Source organism: Miniopterus schreibersii (assembly GCF_964146895.1).
Source record: "Miniopterus schreibersii genome assembly, chromosome: 6".
Lineage (NCBI taxonomy): Eukaryota > Metazoa > Chordata > Mammalia > Chiroptera > Miniopteridae > Miniopterus > Miniopterus schreibersii.
The window spans coordinates 72,283,070-72,304,081 of NC_138107.1; the positions used below are offsets into that span (position 1 = coordinate 72,283,070).

At 35.6% G+C, this 21,012-nt stretch overlaps 1 protein-coding gene across 2 annotated transcripts in view; it reads right to left on the minus strand.

Moving 5' to 3' along the window:
- Positions 1–21,012, minus strand: part of HBS1L (HBS1 like translational GTPase) — a 73,238-nt gene that overhangs the window by 24,528 nt on the left and 27,698 nt on the right. For both annotated transcript variants that reach the window (XM_081141185.1, XM_081141187.1), the window contains 2 exons: positions 5,210–5,318; positions 364–623 (listed from right to left, as the gene is read on the minus strand). In XM_081141185.1, the coding sequence (XP_080997311.1) occupies positions 364–623; positions 5,210–5,318 (369 nt within the window). The remainder of the gene's footprint in view (positions 1–363; positions 624–5,209; positions 5,319–21,012) is intronic.

The window sequence follows — 21,012 nt, forward strand, 5'->3', positions numbered from 1 at the left end:
TGTTTAGAGTAATATCAATTTTTGTTAAACGATATTTAAAACATCTAAGTCGAGGGGAAAGAGCATGTCTTTTTAGAGAGGAGGGGAATTTCCCTGGTTTTTGGAAATTAAAATTGTCAACAAGACACGCCATTTTCAAACTGCTCACAAAATGAAAACATCTCAATGAAGTCTAATGACCTTGGTAACCTGCCATTATTTCACCCAATGTGATTAGAAAGCATTATGATGCAATGCCCCCTTGCTTTATGTCTATTACTCCCATAGAGAAACTCAGTGGAACAAGAGTTTTCATGCTGCAACTAGAAAGCTGTCAGGCTCAAGCAGAGTTGAGTGACAGTCCAGAGGAGCAAGGGACATTACCAATGACTACTAAGTTGAGGAGCTGCTTCCCTCCTTGCCGCTTCTCCAGCTCTGCTTTTACATCTATTTGTTGCCTCAGCTTGCTAGACTTTTTCACTGGTGTTTGTGTTGAACACTGCTCTTCTGATGCTTGAGTGCTGTGGGATGGAGGAGCTGATTTAGAAACGGTCTCTAGAACATCAGAAGAAGCAATGCTGGTATCTTCACTAGGATGTCCTTTTTGAGGTGTGTGGAAAATATGACCATTTTCTTCAGTTACTCTAAAGAAAGCAGAGATAGGAAAATAGTGTTAAAATCAACTTGACTGATGTCTTATAAAGTCAGAAGGGCAGAGAAGTTCTCTCTTCATATTCCTTACACTTGCAAACCAAAGAGACCTCTGCTAAGTGGTTAGAGTCTGTTAAGGTAGAAATGATAAGAAGTTAGACCCAAACCACACAAATACAGAGTTGGAAGATCTCAGGAGAAAAACAGTCTAGCAAAACTACGATAAGAAGAAAATATCCTGTAAAATAACTGAAATTCAAAGTCTAAGCCCATAGCCTTAGCCATATAAACCTATCAAAACAGATGGCATAAAGGAGACATTTTTAAAAAATTGACACCAAATGTGTTCCTGGAGATAAATGAATATTAAAAAAATAGTTTTATCCCTAACTCATTCTCTTAACAAGAGAGAGACTTACAATCTCTTTTGTTCAAACTATCTTTAAGGGAGCTATTTCTAAATGTCTATATATCCTTAATACTTTTGGCAAAGGAGCTTTAATTCATTAATTCAAAAAATACTTGATTTACTAAAAACTACAACACATATTAGGAACTGATGTTGAAAAGAAAGGGTGATACAGAAATGAGCAAGTCATCTACTACTTCCAAAAGCTTACACTCTAGTGGGGGGGGGGGGGCTCAGACACATAAGGTAGAAATAAGACCACCTCGCTTAATTTATTCTCTCCTTGACAATGAAGATGCCTCCAAAGTAAACACTGATTTCAGTTCATCAGCTCTTTGACTACTCTCCATAGAAACTATAGCAGTGCTATCCTGTGGACAGCTATAAAGAATGTGATCTAACCCACCAGACTGTGGTATGCTTTACAGTTCCTTCAGTGACTATAGATAGAGTTAGGACGAGAACAGGAAACTGCAAGTTCTTAAGAATGACAGCAATTATATCCAATTTAATATGGAATTGGCGGAGAACTACATACAAAAAGTAGTTTATAAAAATCACTTAAGATTGCAGCATAAGGAAACGTGTAAGAATAGTAAACCTACTTTCTTCTTACCCACTGTACCAAAAAACAGATTCATTTCCTCTCAGGGCATTTTTATATGCTCAACACTGGCCCTTAATCCTATACCCCAGGAAAGAGACAGATTGTTATATTTGCAACTTTGTTAAAAACCTCATATCCATTCCCATTTTATTTCGCTTTGCAAATCTCCACTAGCCAATTTGGGTGTTCATTTTTTAACAGTGCTTAGACTAGCTTCATCTTGAGCTAGAGAAAACATTTTACTAATGTGAAAAATGCTCCAATTCTTTTAAACGATTCCAAGAGGCTAAATTAAGTGAAATCAAACTTAGACTATAATTTGCAAACATTTACCTGACTGCCCAGAGCTAGCTCTAAAATCAAAATATGACAACTCTGTATTTAGGAGTAAAAAAACAAAAAACAAAAAAACTACAACTTAACAATGAAAGTACTCAACCGGCATGACTACACATAGGCTTTGGTTCTAATCAGACCTGGGAGAAATCACTATCTTTTGTTTCACATCTTTCTGTTTTTAGTTACAGAAGCTTTCCGAATGCTTACACTGACTCCAACATGGAAAACAGATAAAGGCAGATTAGCTATGGTTAACAAGAGTAGGTAGAGGCCTGAAGCTCAGCTCACCCACCAATGCAGGCAGCCCTCAGAGGGGTTGCTCAGGACAGGAAGGACTTCACAAAACATGGGCCTGAGTTTATTTCATTTACAAGTCGGCAGCATGAAAAGCTTGCTTTGCTCTCACTTTCATGATAACATTCCCTTTCAAGAGATCTTAGGTAAACTGAAAATTAATTCACTAAATTATATACAGTTAGAGGGACGTGACCAAAGTAATTAGAAAAGCATTCTGTGTAAATCTGTACTTAGTAAAAAATTCTGCATATTATGAAATAAAAGTTAATGTTTTAAAACTTTGAACAATTTTTAAGATGAGGTCTAAAAACAACCATTCCGGGTTCAAGGCTATAATTACTGACTAATATGAAAAAAGAATTAAGTTGGTTGAACATTTATTCAGGTGCTTTCTGATATAATTTGTAACCTTAATTATTATTATAAAACAGCAAGCCTATTTTGTTTCTACACCACCTTCCAAAAGTGGGAATATTTCTACATAAATCTAGAGGCTTAATCTTTCTTCTTGAGTTATTTAAATGACACTGGAAAGCTAATAATTTAGATTTAAGAAGTTAACCACAGAGTATTTGTTCTCTATACAAGGCTCTAACCATTTTTACTTACATGAATTTTCTAGAGAGGTATTTAGTATCTTTAATACTAGTGAAGGAAAAGTTTGCTGTGTGAATTTCTTCTGAGCAATGCATTATCCTTTTTTATAAGCTGTCATTGGGAATCACACTATGTAAAAATCTACAATGCTGAAATTTTGGCTCAAAATATTTCATTATATTTCTTTGTGCTTTCTTGAGACCAAATCAAAACAACAGCCTAAGTATTATCCCTATTATAAATGCCCCCCCTCCCCAAAATCCTATGAAAGTATCTGATGCAAATATAGAGCGATCCTTGAGCAATGTTAGGCATTTCTGAGTATCTCAATCGGTACCTACAGAACTTTCACATTCTGATGACTTTTGCACTGGGCCACATGAGAATATTAATTCATAGCCTGTCTTTTTTTTTTTTTTTTTTTTACCTTTATGCCATTTGCAAGTTTTTTTGTTTGTTTGTTTTTTAATATATCTTTATTGATTTCAAAGAGAGGAAGGAAGAGGGAGAGAGAGAGACATTAATGATGAAAGAGAGTCACTGATCTACTGCCTCCTGCACACCCCCAACTGGAGATCGAGCCTGCAACCCGGGCATGTGCCCTGACCGGGAATCGAACCCTGATCGCCCGGATCCTAGGTCGACGCTCAACTGCTGAGCCACGCCTGGCGGGTTACAAGTTTATTTTTAAAGTAAAATGTATTTTCCCGAGGACTCTGATCAATAAATATTTAAACAACTGTTCTATCAGAGGGTACAATGATGAACATTAACAGTTCCTGTCCTCATGAAGCATGGAGTCTTAGAAGATTCTGAAAGGCTTTCATTACACTGGCAAAGTATAAAGCTGGGTTTTCAAAAATTATTTACTTATACTTACTATTTATTTTTATGTCTTGACCATTTATACCCATTATTTTTATAATTATTCATATAGATAACTATGCATTTACTTCTAATATGATACATTAATTTGGGCTTATTGCATGTTGCTTTCTAAGACTTCTGAAACCTTTTGCATTGAGATTATAAAATCCTTAGGACAAGAAATTGTGTGTATTTATTTATCTCTCATTGGAAATAATCCCATAAGAAGATTAAATGGCACTTAAGACATAAGGGTAAAAAAGGCGTTTATGATTCAGACAACCCAATCCCAATTCAGAGAGAAAAGACATACGTTAAACTTTCTGTGACTGAATCAGGATTCAAAATTCTTTTAATGGGCTAAAGTTATCCAAATCAAAAATTAACTTCTCATTCATCCAGTCATTCAACTAGCTTATACTGAACACCTACTCTATCCTAGATATGTAGTTCTTTCCTTCACTAAGTCTGAAATCTTGTAAATAAAGTCTCGCTTTTAAAAATAAAAAATTGAAATAAGTGATCAATGATTCTCCCCAACCAAGAGGCAGGATATGTCCATTGACTTAGAAGAACATTGTAAGGAAGGGAAAGAAAGTATACTGAGTTTATATATCTTGGAAGTTAAAAAAATCCTCTATTGTTTATACTTGGTAATAGTGTTTCCCATCTAAATGGCAGAGAAAATACATGAAGTAAAAATTTAGAGGATAATGAAAAAAATCTAAAACATTTTAAAGGGGTTAAAAGTATGTTTTCAAGCTGTGCTGTTGAGTTCAAGCAACCCACATCCCTTTTCTATAAAACCTCCTGGGAGAATTCTAGAGACTGATGAGAAGGAACAAATAAGTGTTACTAATGTATGACTTACTATCATTTTTCACTATATATCTGAAATATGAGCTATGTTTCATTTTATATTTTATGTCCTTGTTACACTGATCCATTTTACTCTACATGAAAATCTAATAAGAGTTTAAAAATAATAACTAACAAAAAAAATTTAATTAATGATTCCATGATTCACCAGCTACAGGGGTGGACAAGAGTAGGTTTACAGTTGTGAGTGTGTGAAACATAATTTATTCTTTTATTATTATTTATTAATTATTGCATTATTTGTATTGCAACTGTAAACCTACTTTTGCCAACCCCTGTAAATGTAATTCCCAATTGCTGCTTACGTACGCCATCTAGTGGCACAAGGAGTCCCATCTCACAGTGTTAGATTTCACAAAATCTTAGGTGTTTTTGTTAAAGTAGCTATAAATAATTTAATTTATACGAGGAAGTTAATAGTGAGATTAAGTAACATACATGGATAAGTCTAGAGTTAAGTCTAATTTCTCATACCTTTCTTTTTGTGCTATGACATAGTTCAATGTTAATGACATATTTTCTTATAGTCTAACAGGAGACAAACTAATTTCAAAAAAGGAGGGGGACAGGGTTATAAACCTTACCCAGGTACTTCAAATCCCATGGTTTGCTTCTTTCCAGATACAGTCATTTTAGTGACTTTTGGCACAATTTCACATTCACTTCGGGATGACTGGGAATCTATTGATTTTCCTAATTAAAGAGTAAAATATAAAAGGTTAATTAAAGTTCATTTCTTGAAACATATGATATATTACATAAATATATATTATGTTAATTAAATTTCATAAATTCATGTCTTTATAAACACATATTCCCTTCTCTAAAAAATTTTAGTGAAATATTAAAATGCTGAAAAAAATTCTTCTGTCACCTATTCTGGAAAATCCCCTATATCAGGCCTCCACCAAATCTCTTCCTAATTTTGAATTGACTCTTAAGTTTCAGTATTAAGAGGTCACAAGGTGGTTTCTGCACTGCACCTTGTTCTGACAATATGCACGACCCTCTGTCTCCCTCTCCCACCACACCCTTTCACAATACTAAAACTGTTTGGTCAGTTAACAGATGGCTACACTATTTTTAATCCTGTGATACCTACACACTGACAAGAGAGTTGAGTCTGCTGAATTGTGCGGAACACGGCATTTATTTTGTTTGCACACAACACTAGACTTAGTAAGACACCTGCTATCTATAAAGAACATGGGGCAGGAAGTCAATGCAGAAAAAGCGAATTAAGAACAAGGAGGAGGAGAAATTGTGAACGAGATCAAAGAAAGACAAGGTACTTGGCCCTTTAGCTCTGTGTGTGATTATGTAACTCATGGAATTCTTCAGAACGTGTCTGTCATTTTCAAGAGACCATCAGGACTGCATCCACATAAAACTACAGACACTGCACATGCTACACTGATAAATACATATACAGAACTCACTTTTATAAATTAGAAAAGACTAATGTACAGAACTCACTAAAAATGTTTATTTGCCTACTGTATGCCAAGTACTATCCTGGAAATATAAGTGAACAAAAGTGGACATAATCCTTGAGCTAAGAGAGCTTACAGTCTAGCGGAGAAAAGGTATTAAGTGATCTCAAAAAATAAAGTAAAAACTATTATTAGTGTTACAATTCGTATATGGCGCCATAAGATTTGGTGATAGAGCACCTGAATTAGGGCACTTCTATAGAAAAGTGAGAGTTGAGTGAAGATGAAAAACATGGAATTAACTGCATAGAAAGAAAGTGTTCCATCTAGCGGGAGTAGCCTGTATACTGGCCCTGGTGTAAGAGGCAGCATGACACGTCAGGGGCAGAGGGAACACAGTTAAATGGGAGGAAGTGGCAGTGGCCAGGCAATGCAGGCCCTTAAGGCCACACCAAAGACCCTGATGTTTGTTCTGAAAGAATTGAAAGTCACCAAAATGATGTATACCAGTGGGGGGAGGAGGGGAAAGATGATAAAGTAAAGGCTCAGGCTCAAAGGGGAGGTGGGTCGGGGCTAAAGCATGTATTTATGATTTATGTGCACATAATTAGGAGCTGAAGGCAGAGACATGAGTGAGATCAAGAACAAAGCCTTGGAATGATCCAGCAATTAAATGAAAGACAAGAGAAGACAATAACCCTGCACAGAAGTGACAGAGGACAGCCAGGGGAGGGTAGTGCCAAGGAAGCTAAGGGGAGAGAGTGCTTGATGGAGCTTGGTATCATTAGTCCAGTGAAATGAGGACTGAAAACATGCAGACACCTAGTGTTTGACATGAGCCTTTTAGAGAAAGGTTATTGGTAGAGTTAGCAAAAACCATGTGAGGGAAGTACAAGCCAGAATGGGTTAAAAAAATATGAGGAAGGTGAGAAAACAGAGGTAGCAAACATGCCCATGATTTCTTACCCATTATTTCAAAAACCAAAAACTTCTGAAAAATTAAGGTTTTGTTTTTTGTTTTGTTTTAATAACTCTTTTGGAAGCAAAACCTAACCTGAACTGACATGAGGCTATTTGTAGCCCTTATTTGTCCCACATAAAGTGAAAAGCTACACACTTCAGTGCAGAAATAACAATGTGATGACTATAGGCTCACGCCATAGATGGCATGTACATATTAATGCTTTTATAAATCCAAAAAATTCTGAATCAAATCTGTTCTCAAAGGCTTTACATAAGAGATTAGAGATGTGTATAAATGACTTTTAAAAAGTCTGGCTGGAAAGGGAGGAATGTGGTCGAAAGTCAGAAAATGCGGATGTGGGATCAGCTGATGGAAAAGATAAAAATGAAAGGGGTTGTTTGAAAGTATCAGGAAGCAAAAAGATCATTTTAGATATTTTAGAATTTCTGAGAAGGTAGAAAGGGATGGGATGCAAAGCACAGGCAGACACTGAGCTAAGATAGAAGACAGGCCCTTACGCTGTAATGAAGGCAGATTTGCATGTTGAGGAGCTTCTATTTTCTCCATAACACAGCAAGCAGCTAGTTACCTGCTAAGGCTGGGGGTGAATGAGGAAAGTAAAAAGCCTGGCGAAGTAAATAAAGTTTTCAACAGTCGTTGCACAAAGGAGAATTATTTGAACATAAAAAAATTAGGAGAACTGTTGGATGATACTGAGAGCCCACTTAAGATATGTAATAAATACTTTATAATGGAATAATCAATCTTTCTATGTGACTTTTTCTAGCAATGTTCAGCTCAGGAACAGGCACAGAGAAGACATTACATGCTTCATTCAAGGTTAAGTTTCTACCCAACAGGTCCAGGGAGAAAGCAGAAAAAGTAAGTAGCTGAAAGATTGGCAAAAAAGGGCAGGGGTTGAAATTATAAATCATGAACTCTAAAGTAGATTTTAAAAAATTAAATATAGAAGAGTACTGATGCACTGAGAGAAAGCAGAGGGGTTCATTGGTCAAGAAAAGGTCATGATATGAGAAGCAAAACCAGGCAGTAATGGTCAGAATGAAATGCGTGCATTTGTCATTTAAAGGAGGGGGCATTAGTGAATTGCTGATGAGACGTGAAGGTCACTGGAAATGAGGTGGTCAAGGAACTAGAAGTCCAGAGTGTCAGACTTGGTGTTTTTCTACATCAATGCACAGGTAAGCTATGGTCATGAGGAGCTTAGGGTGGAGAAGAAAATTGTGAGCCAGCTGCCAGTCTTCAGTGCGTAAGAAAAAGTGGCCATGAGGTTGTTCAGTAGATGACGGCAGTGAGGACTAAGGAAGGCTGGTTCAGGCAAAAAGACAGGAGCTTTAAGGGAACAGGGATTTCAAAAAAATAAAAAGGAGGAAGGAAGAGCAATGTTGGAAAAGGCAGCCAAGAACAAAGTTGACCTTCCAGACCCTGAGGTTTGAGGGGATATAAATGAAGCAAGGCAAGGAAGTGGGAAAATACTAAGAAAACATTGAAAATTATAAAGGGATTTGCTTTGCATGAAAAAAGCAGTCCCTAGGATTATAACAAATGTAGAGAGGAGTGAAGGTGAGTGAGGGTTAGGAAGGAAGAAGCTGAGAGCATGGTCCCAATGCTTTGTGTATGTGTGTTTGGGGGGAAGGAGTAGAACAAGCTGACTGATTAAGACAAGAAAAAGAGGCATAGTAGACTCTGGCCTCTTAAAAGAATGGGCGAACAGGACCATAAGGCACAAAAATGTCTCAATCAGGGCTTTACAAGACTAATTCTCACTTCTGCTAAGGTTCATTTTAATACCCTCCAATCAGTTTGCATGAAGGAAATTTCTTCACCCACTTACACATTTAGTACATTGAAATACTGTAAGTTTGGCTCCTTGAAAAAGTAGGTAGGTCATAAAATGACGTAAAAGGTCTCTAAGCATAGAGAAAAATGACAACATGATCCTGTAATATTTCTCAGGATGCAATAAACATATTATTTCTCATTTCTGGTGATTCTTATTTACAGGACACATTTCAAACATTTGGTTATGCAAGTGAAAGTTTTTTTTACAGGAAAATGTCTAGTATTATGGATCTGAACATCACCCACTACAGAGCGAGTCTTAAACCTCTTATTTCAAACTCCTGCTGAATTTAAATGAAAACCTCTGCTTGCACATCCACAATTTACCCTCTTCGGACTCACGTCTTTGGTTTTTAAGCACATTCCATATTCAACCATCAGCTCTTTGAGGGTAGGACTGCCTTACAGGTATGTCCACCTATTCCATAGGACACAACACAGCACTCTGCCGCAACGAGCATTCAACAAATAGAGTTTAATGATTAACCCCCAATGGTTTAAATTTTGAAACCATGAGTTGATCTTTACTGCTTTTGCAAGTTATCTTAGATCTCTTCTTCAGACAATAACCTCCTCACAGTTCACCTGCTCTGTTGACTTCTTCTGCTTAATGATACCAGCCACCTCCTAATGTTGAGAGATCTGGGTGGGTGCTAGAAAGCCAACTTGGCACTTGCTACAGGCACTCACATGTGTTCTCTTGCCAAGTGCTTTTACATGCTCTTTACCTTCGTAGCAACCATAAGGGTAGGTTTTTATCCCTATTCCAGATACGCCAAGGGCTATACAGCCTGTGACATAGCCAGACTAAACAAAAAAGAATTATATGGGTGCTACCATCAACCAGTGTATACACTATTGAGAGACATTTATAAAGTTGGAGACGAGTTACAGAGACTTAATAAGCAAGAGAATTGAAAGGATGTACCTGAGTGATTATGGAAGACTTAAATGAATGAGATTTAACCTGACCCCGAAAAATAAAGAGACAAAAAACACATGAGAGTAGGTATTTTTAATATCCATGGGGCAAAAACTCTGAAAAAGACTGGGCAATGATCAATAAACTTTTATCGTAACACTATATAACTGAGTCTTTAAGGAAAAGCCTTCTTTTAAAAAAAGACCTTTTACAGACTTATTTTCAAGGATTCTACTTTTCTCCTCTAATAAGTAAAAAAGTATAATTGAGAAGTGGTATTAAATATTCTAAATTAAATTAGGAAAGATAATTCGAAATGGGGAAGGCCAAATTAAGACCAGGTAAAAGAAAAACTATGGAAACTTATGTGTGTTTTCTCCATAAATTATGCTACCATGTCTCATCACCCCATAATTACTTTTCCCAGGCCACTAATGAGACATCCCCCACACATCAGTCCTAGGATGCTATTGAAATCCTACAGATATTGTCTAGCCCAAAGCAATCAATTCTAATTAGTCCTGTATGGCTAGAAATCTAAGGTTCCGTCACCAGAAAATTCCAGAACTTGAGCCTTGACCTAGTCATCAAATATTCCAACTTAATCCCACTGCAAAATGAGGGTATCACCACCATTCACAAAGATGCTGTAACACATACTATATATGTGAAAGCACTCAACTATTAATTTAAAAAATATTCTCAAAAACTATAAAAAAAGAGAAAGGCCTTCCTGCTATGGAATTATCTCACCATTGCTCATATAATAATACCCTTGCCAGAAAACTCTTAAATAAAAAGTAATGGAAGTTTGTGATCAGTACACATTTACTGTAATTACTTTTTGTTTGACTGAATACTGCTGCACCCATTAACCTCTCTTTTAAAAGTGATTTTAGATGACTGGATCAACAAATGCTAGATGCACCTACCAATAAATACTGTAACATAAAAAGTGTGCCATACCTTGGCTTGCACCCAGCATCTTTTTTTAATTTACTTAAGTGTCATTTAAACAAGAAAAAAAGAAAGGACTGAGTGTAAAATATACTCAATGGGACTACTTGGGGGGGAAACAAGCCAAGTTGATGTTGAAGTTCATCTGGAAGAGTAAATGTGAGGATAACCAGTAAAATTTTAAATGAAGAAGGACAGGGCGCCCTAGCTGACTTGGCTCAGTGGTTAGAGTGCCAGCCCACGGCCTGAAGGGTCTCGGGTTCAGTTCTGGTCAAGGGCACGTACCTTGGCTGCAGGCTCCATTCCTGGCCCAGTCGTGGTGTGTACTGAAGGCAACCAATCGATGTGTCTCTCTCACATCAATGTTTCTTTCTCCCCGGCCCCCGAAAAGCAATGGAATAAATATCCTCAGGTGAGGAGTAAAATAAAGAATGACAGGGCACTGAACTGCCAGGTATCAAGGCTTCCTCTAAAGCTGGAGTAAAGTAACAGGTGGCAGTGACACAAGAGTAGCTTGATGAATTAGAAGAGTACATCCAAATGGAGCAAGTAATAGGAATATATTTTTATTTGTTCTACATAGCAATGATACTTGAGTATATGGAAAAATATATAGGAATATATGTTATGTACACTTACATACAGAAGTTCAGTATATGCAAAGAGATGCTTCAAATCAGTGGGAAAGGATGGGTTGTCCATTACTGTGTTGGGAATACTGGCTATTCATCTGAGGAAAATGTCTCTATATCATGTCTATGGGCTCTATATCAGGTCCATGGGCTGTCATATAAATGTCTTGTTGATTAAAGATATGAACATAAAGAAGAAAATTATTAAAAATACAAAATATTCAGGTAACACTGATGAATCTTATATAAAAATTTTAAAATTCTCTGATCAAGGATACCACAAGTGAACATAAAGTACGTGGGGAAATATATACAAGGGGTTTATACAATAAAAGAGCTGCTACAAACCAATAACAAAAAACTCAGAAAAAGTGAACAATAAATAAACCTGGTCAAAATACACAACTCAAAGAAAGGTGCCTCAGGAATGGGTGGAGAAGGGAGGAGCAGGAGCAGGAGCAGGAGGAGGGAAAGACTGAAAAGAGGAGGTAGCTGGAGAGGACACACAGAGGGAGAGAAAAGGGGAGAGGGATGAGTAAAAGTCTGTCTGCTTTTTTATTAGCATCCAGTGTTGCCAAAGGAAGCGGGGAGAAGAGCATTATCTGACCCTGCTGGCCAGAGATCAGCCTGGAGCACCTTTGGCAGGGAGAAACCTGATAAAAATAAAAATTATTACTATGTACACTATATTTCTGGGAATGTATTCTCTTGATTTTTCTTTGAATAAAGTAAAAATCTACTTAGCATTAAAGTTTAGAATTAGTGTACCACAACCCAAACTCTTTCCATCAATGATCCTGATTACAACGTAATACTGAAAACATCCACTGGGAAGTTCATGTTTTGAAACAAAGTTCTAGGTTCATCCAGTCAATCATTCAATGACAACTTTGTATTTAGAGTGCTCTAATAAGGTTGAAAGTAATGCTCTAAACCAATGATTTCAACCTTTTTCATCTCATGGCACACAAAAACTAATTACTAAAATTCTGCAGCACACCAAAAAAAAAAAATTATTTTTTGCCAATCTGACACAAAAAAAATAGATAGCATTTTTATTTATTCACACCGCATTGTTGTGTTGGCTGTTGTCATTTTTTATTTGACCATCTAAGGGAAATGAGGTCAGTGCCCTGACTAAATAGTCAGTTATTGTATGTTTTCAAAATTCTTTTGGCACACCGGTTGAAAATCACTGCTCTACATAATTTTCTTTTGTGTTAAATAATCAATCCCTTTGTTTACACTCCAAGGCTCCTTGACAGCAGGGACTGACTGCGTCCCTTGGATTTCTCTATTTCAACCCAAGTATTTGATATACTTGTACAAACAAAATCATTTCCTGATAGCTCCTTCAATGCTCTGATAAATTCCTAAAGAAATGAAGGTGAAAACTAAAAGGGAATTTAAAATGTGACTTCTTTGAATATGTATTTGTACTAGGTTAAAAAAAAAAAATCATGGTAAAAATTTATCCTGCCCTTCTTGGATTCTCTGGAGTAGGATTTCTCAACCTTAGAACTGACATTTTGGGCAGGATATTTGTATTTTGCTGAGGGCTGTGCTCTGCATTACAAGGTATTTATTTAGCAGCATCCCAAAATGTCTATGGGTATAGCCAAATGTCCGTTTGTGAGCAAAATCACCTCCAGTTGAGAACTGCTCTAAAGAGTTATTAGCAAAATAATTAAATACATATTACAAACCCTACACACACCACCTCATATACATAATCCGAAATCCTCTTGCCAATAAAACGAGCACTTCTGAAGTCTTTTCCCATCCAGCCAAGCCTGAAACCTCAATTACTGATCTGATTCCCCATTCTCTTGAAACCTCTATATCCAACTAACATTAATTCTGTTAACCTCTCCTTCATAAATATTTCCCAGATTTGTCCTTTCCCTTATTTTCCCACCTTCCTAAGTCAGGCCCTTAGGATCTCATGCCTGTAGTATTCGATACGGTGTCTCTCTGTTCTCTCTTACTTGTCAAACCATGTCCTGCTATTGTCACTAGGCTTGTCATCATCTCACCTACCTGCTAAAACATTTTCAGTGGCCCTGTACCAAAAAAAAATTTTTTTAAATCTACTTTTATGTTGTCCTTTCTCTTCCTGACTACTCCCATAAGCAAATTGGGATTCTCTGGCATAAACTCTTATTTTCTCACATCGGTGGTCATGGTACATGGTATTTCCATGTTCATGCAAATGCCATTATTTTCATGAAAATTATTAATAGAAGGAAGCCCAGGCTTCTTGATAATGCATGAATCACAAAGGCCAACTTCAGCATTATATGACCAAACACCCTTGGATTCATTCTACAAAGATTTACCAAGCCTATAACGTAAAAACACTGAATAAAGGACATGTAAATTTACTTGCATCCTTTTATGGTCCCTCCAGAGAGCCCCAATAACCACATGTCAAAACCCACCACTAATGTGACTTCAAGGGAATCACTTAACTTCTCTCCATGCCTAGTTTCCTCAGTGATAAAATAACAATAATAGAACCTACCTAATAGTGAAAGAATTAAATGAGTTAATATATGCAAAGAGCTTAGAGCAATGCCTGGTATGTTTTAAGTACTACACCCTTCACACCATGACAGAAAGCAACATAATCTGTGGGTCTCTGATATCACCAAAATGTCAACTTCCTTTTCCTCATTTGACACCAGGGAATCTACAGACACAAATTACTTTCTGGCAATCACATATTAATTCATGACAGAAAGGAGGGGAATGCCAACTCTGTGACACTGTGCTAGATACTGGGATAAACAGGTCCAAGAATAAGACGTGATTCCTGTCCTCAAGAGGCATTGGTCTAGCAGAGACACTACTCAAGCATATTCTTGTAACATGAACTGCTGTAACGCAGGCACAATGAGAGTGCACATAAAAGGTACTAACCCACCACACTGAAAAAATTAGGCAAGATTTCCCAATGAACCTCGGAGGAAGGGGATCAGGTAACACGACACAATGCATACATACTATGGCCAGTAGATCAGCATGGCTGAGACACGGGGAAAGAGATTAAGTGATGAGACATAAGGAGAGAAAAGAGGGCAACTCATTTAGGGCCATGAACATTTAGGCACTTGATTTTGAAATATAAGAGCCACTGAAAGAATTTAAGCATTAGAGTATCATACTGTGCTTTTAGAACTTACTCTGACCATAGTATGGAAAATGGATTGTGCAGGCAAGACTAAGGGAAGAGCAGTCAGTAAATTGTTTACTAAGACATGCAAGAAATGCTATGGAGAAAGGGATATCTAAAGATATTATGAGGTAAAATGAGCAACACTTGGGGCCCTAATATATGAAGGGAGGTGAGAGACAGTGCCCAGATTTTCCTAGCAAGGAAGGAAGAGTGGATGGTTATGTCACCACCAAATGGAGAGTATGTTCCAGAGAACTAAGAGAAGAACGCTGGTCAGGATCTTACTCCTCTTGGATGGTCCTTTCATTAAGTGCAAAATTACAGCAGTCCACAGAGGAAATGCTTCCTCCTAAATAAATGGGGATTGCCATCAAACTTTATTCTTTTAAACACTGCCGAGATACTATCTCAGGTCTTTCCACTGTTCAAGTTAAATTGTAACATGTTCTTGGCACTGAGGACACAAAGATGAGTAATCATCTCAATTTTCAGGTAACTTTCATTCTAGATGTGATGGACATGTAGGTAGACAAGACTGAAAGAAAACAGACAAGGAAAGTATGAGAAATCTGCAGGAGACCACAAGTGCTATGACTGTAGCTGAGCAAGTACAAGAGCACAGAAAATGAGTAAGAGGGGACGGCCATGAGGGACAATACATTAATAGGTCATGGTAATAAATTGTTAGGGAGGCAAAAAAAATTAGATTCAAATCCCTAGGACTCTAAGATATGAATATAAAACACAATGGCTCTGAGATTCTTTCAATACAAACAGAAATTGGATAGAAACCTGGGTAATCAAGTCTGCAGAGCAGAAGAAATGAGAGCACCATTAAAACAAGTAGAGCAACTTAAGACCTGGGAACGGATGACACAGCCTATAGGACAGGAGGGGTGAGAAGGCAGCCAATGAAGGAACTCTAAGAGAGGAAGGCAGAAAATAAGTATTCACGTTCCTTGTAAAGTCCTTACATGAATTTAGATTCATACAATCTACAAATTTTTGCACTATATTTTGTAAGAGGTCCTTTGGTGTAAACCATTATTTTACAGATGAAAATTTAAATGAATTTCTAAAGATCACTTGCCCAACCAGGAAATTTTGCTCTTCCAAGGCACCCACCCTCCCCTTTCCACTCTGTTTCTGGTTGCACCTCCTTAGGACCTCACGAAAATGATCTTCCTGAGATGACTGAACCAGGTTTATTTTGAAGCTAAATGTATATAAAAACTGCTTAATCAAGTACCTCTATAAAATATTAATGCTTTGTCCAGATCATGATTTTGTGATTTTTTGATTCTGTGAGGCTAATAATCATTTCAGATACTTCTGATAATAGTAAATAATAAAATCAATAATTCTGATTTGGTTTAATATTTGCATTTCAAAATCTCCTAACTACATATAGTTAAAGCTTAGCAGTTAAATCATTCTCTGCTTAATCAAGTTTCTGTCTACTACAATTTTAATTTCCAATGGGAAACCAGAAAGCTAGGCTAGTGACACCTGGATACTATCTTTTCACCTTTTGCTTATGCTCACTTTAGGTGAGGAATTTAGGTAGGGATATTTAGGCTCTGAAGCATTTATCTAGCATAACTCTATCAATTTTAGGCCACACGTAACCTCAAATTCTGGAAAATGTAACTCCAAAATGTCATGACTTGAAATAAAAAACCTTTATTGTATATCCTCACGTAGCATGTTACAGTCTGTATTATAAAAATATCAAGATAAAGAATGTGCCTTACCTTTCCAACTAACCTATGAGTACCAGCAGGGAACTTTCAGTATTTCCCACAACATCCAATCCAGTGCCAGGTATGTACTAGTCACTCAAATATTTGATAACATTATGTAATTTTATACATGAAAAAAAGTAATATATTCCCTAAACCAGTGATTCTCAACTTGGGAAACCCTGGAGCAAAATAACAAAGATATCCTTGCCTCCCCGCCTTTGAAAATCATTGTCACTGGAAGATATTGATGCTGACAAGTAAGTGATAAATCTCTCAGATGTTCTGGCACAGAAAAAATGACTGAGAATGACTTAATCTTGTATAAAACTAGTATTATGGATGAAGAAGTGAGGTTCATGTATGTTAGAAAACTTGTCCAAACCAGTTTAACATTCTTTGAAAATTATAACTATCTACCATTTGTTGACTGGTTTTAAGTTCATAACTAAAAAGATGTTTGAAGATCTGCCACAAATCCAGAAACTAGTTCAGATGACCTTTTAAGGTTCCTGCCTTCATAATCCTATTTAAAAAAATAACCACTTAGCCTATTCAGTAAGAATCTCTCTCCCACACACATAAGTATCATTAATCACTAAATGACATCTGCTGAACTTTTTTTGAATATTTATACTATCATCCGCATCAAATAAGGTGTTAATGGAATTGTTGTTGAGGAAATAATATTCTTAAATCCAATAAAAAACAACCAAGGTTTGGAGGGTTTTTTTTAAATATAAAATCCATAACTAAACATGAGAAATATTACTAGGGAGTTTTTTTTAAAGTAAGCTTTTTTACCTGGTGGCATTAAGTAATTTCAAATTTAAACGGTACCAATAAAGATGTGAAATACTAGCACAGAACACTAGTTTTTGTTTTAAATTTAAAATGTCTTCTATAATTTCTTAATGTTTTAACAGTATTCTCTGAATCAAACTGGGATCTAAAAAATGATTCCACATTTAAAATTGTGTGTGCACAGATTGGAAGATAGATGAACAGACATAGGTATAAACTAAAAAGAGGAAAAATATAGGATACAAAATGGTACATGTAATAATTGTATGTAAAAACCTCAATAACATAAAGAATAAAAAATGCATAGAAAAAATCCTTGTATTGCAAAACATAAGACTGCTGTCTTGGGGTAAGAAAACCATGAGTAACTGTTTCCCCCTTTCCTACATTAAGAATCTATTACCGTGACATTGAGGAAAATAGTAAGTTAATAGGTGACCTAAAAGATTTCAAAAGGAGGAAATAATTTTTTATATTTATATGATTAAGAGAAATATTCAAAGTAAGTTCACAATACATTCAATGTAAAACAAATTCACAATTTAAAGTCATTCAGATCAAAACACCTTGAGCTTAAAAAACATTTAAGGTTATTTAGAAAAAGAAAAAAACAAGTTTTCCAGCTAAGTTCACTTTTTGCTATCAATCATATAGTTCCTATAAATGTTTCAATATGCTAGTACATGTTAGCACATGCAAAGAAAAATAAGATTCTCAAAAATTCAAAGAAATCGTTGTTAAATTTTCAGTGAAAAATGACTTCAAATATAAAATAATTTCACTGAATCTGACTACACATTTAAATTCTAGTTACCAGATGAACATTCAGAAAATGCACCAACGAGCTACAGAGAATAAACCACTTCCTTCAATATTATAGCTGCTCTGTGATTTATTCAGTATGAATTATTTTTGCACTTTAAAACATCCTTTATTGCATAACTTGCCTCATCAAAACCATCATACAGCATCCATCTCCTATCACACAGAAGAAGAAAATTTTTACCCCAAAGATTCACTGGGATCAGAGTTCAACTTTCTATAAATATAACCAAGCCAGCAATTTTTTAAAATTAATAAACTTTGGATGAACAGATCTCAATCTATACATTAGATTGGATTAATACCTTGAGGTAGTATATACAAAATTTATGATCTAATGTATGCAATAAATTTTAATTCTGATATTTATTATATTAGTAATTTTTCTTAAAAAAAGAGAAACCATTTACATCTTATTTATAAATATTTAGTGCTGAGATAAAATTTTTATTTGTTACATCAGAAAGATGGCAGTCTACAAAACAAAGCCTTTTTATTTTACAGAATGAAACTGTATATATCCAAACCCTTCAAAAAAAAACTACACAAATACATCAGTGTTGCTCACCATTCTTCCTTAGGCCTTCTGTTTCACTTACTATAAATTCTCCCTGAGAGATCTCATCTATAACCCCATCCCTGGAATTATCTACCCTTGAGTATCTCCCTAACAAATCACGTTAATCCTTCAGGTCTTAAAAATAACTATTACCCCCCTAACTTTGCAAATGAGGAAACTGTGATACAAGGTGTTATGTAAAATCCTAAGTGGTTCAGCTGGAATATAAATCCCAGCGGTCTACACAAGTACCTGTGATCCTCCAAATCCCAATGGAAACTAGCAGTGAGAATCAACAAACTCTAATCAGAAAAACACTGAATTCAACAAAGGAAAAGGTAAAGGGAAAATAAAAGTCTCATAGTATGCATATGAACTAAAATAAGAAAAAAATTTTACAAGAATGTTGAAACTTTTAAGACAGGGTCCAACTAGCAATAAATGATAAATAAAAATTAAACTGTATTGAGCAAGTCTAAAAAGCATTAAATTTCATTAATAGTCTCATCACTTAAGTGTCATTTACACTGCTATTTTAGTGACTATAAAATACACATAAATGCATACATACAAAGGCCTACACAGATTCAACCTAATCCTATCTCAACCTAGTTCTGAATTTCTTTCCTAAATTCTGCCTTTGGGATTTTCCAGAACATAACCTTAAAGACAGGGAGAGGCTACTGTACTTGAATAATCCAAACATACTTAAGTTTTAGAAAGACAATAAGTCACACACTAATCTCTAGACATCATGTTGAATTCATATGTGGAACCAAGAGTCATTCCTAAATGGTTTAAGACTTGGCAATATCCAATATTATTTAACATCCAGAAATAACCCCATAATAATGAATGTAATGAATTTTAAAGCAATTAGTAAAAGGAAAGGGAAACTAACACTGTATTAAAGGACTACTATATAGATGCTGGGTTAAAGGATAAGTCATCATAAAACTTGGAAATAAAAAAAGCACACAAGACTTTGAAGTAGACATTATTGCCATTTTGATGAAGAAACCAAGTCTCAGAGAAATCCAGCAATTTTACCAAGATCATGCAGACAGTAAATGACAGAGCTAGGCTGCAAAACAATATTGACCTATCTGAGAGCCACCATCACCTTCCACTATGTAACACACTACCTATCACAGCATACAAGCTTATGCATCTTTAAAATGCTAATGAAAATCTGAAAAAAGTTTGACACTTCTCTACACAAAAGTAAATTTTAGAGGAGTTAAAAGTCCAAAGGGCAAAAATGCACATAATAATTATCTAAAAAGAAAAGTTAGAATAGGTATAACTTAGAGGTTGGAGTTTGTTTGTTTTTTAACCTGGTAAATTATAAAAGAGTGATATAAATTTTTCTATAGAAAAAGATCTAAATAAAGAAAACAAAAAGACTTGGAAAATTATTTACAATGCATATTACCAATAAAAGGTTAGTATCTGTAATATGGAAGAATCTACATCAGGCTGTTAAAAATGGCTAACTACGTGCAGAGAAAAAGGATAGGTAATCCCCAGGGGATTATTTTTTTTATAGAATCATGATTTTCCTAAAAGCCCAAAAAAGTTAGAAGTCATTTAAGCACCTCAATTCATTAGATTTTAATATAATCACTTTTTAACAGCACTTGTTCCTTGGGTGGTAATAAAAGAATATTTCTTTGAATTAAGTTCAGCTGCCACTTGTTGAGCATTTTCTATGTGCCAGACACTGTGCTAACTGCATCACATGGATTATTTTGCTGCTCACAGAATCTTCTAAATTAGATACCATTTCCTCATAAATGGTATTTTAGACGCTGACAACCTGTAACAGAATGTATAATGCACATGGATACAATTTTCAGGGACACAAAGGGGACTGTTATCACAAGTCCCCCCACATTTGGCCTAATTCATCTTTGACTCTTATCCACCCTATTAATGAATAAAAACTTTAGTACTAATATAAAGTCCTGCTGTGGAATATAATTACCCTTTACAAAATAACACTATCAATGTTCTTATGATTAACAATTAATTGTAAGAATTACTACAATCTTTCTGAGAGGTAAGTTCACAGTACGTACTAAAACCCTTGAAAACCACCATACCTTTTTTCCAGCAATACTCTAGAAATACCTTTTATAAAATTACTGAAAAACTGCACAAGTGTACAAAAATGTTTACTGTAGCATTTTTTGTAATAATAAATTGAAAAACTTAAGTTCCTACTACAGTGTTTGGTTAAATGAAATAATGGAATACAACACTACGAAGCCTAAATTTATTGGGAGACAGAAGAAGGTCTATGAGTGGCTGCTAGGGGCTGGGGAAGGGGAAAATGGAGAGTTGTTGAATGAGTACAGAGTTTCAGTTTTACAAGATGAAAAAGTCCTGGAGACTGGTTGCATAACAATGTGAATATACGTAAGAATGCTAAAGTGTATGCTTAAAAATGGTTAGCATGGTAAAATATATGTTATGTGCTCTTTACTACAATTAAAAATAAAATTTAAC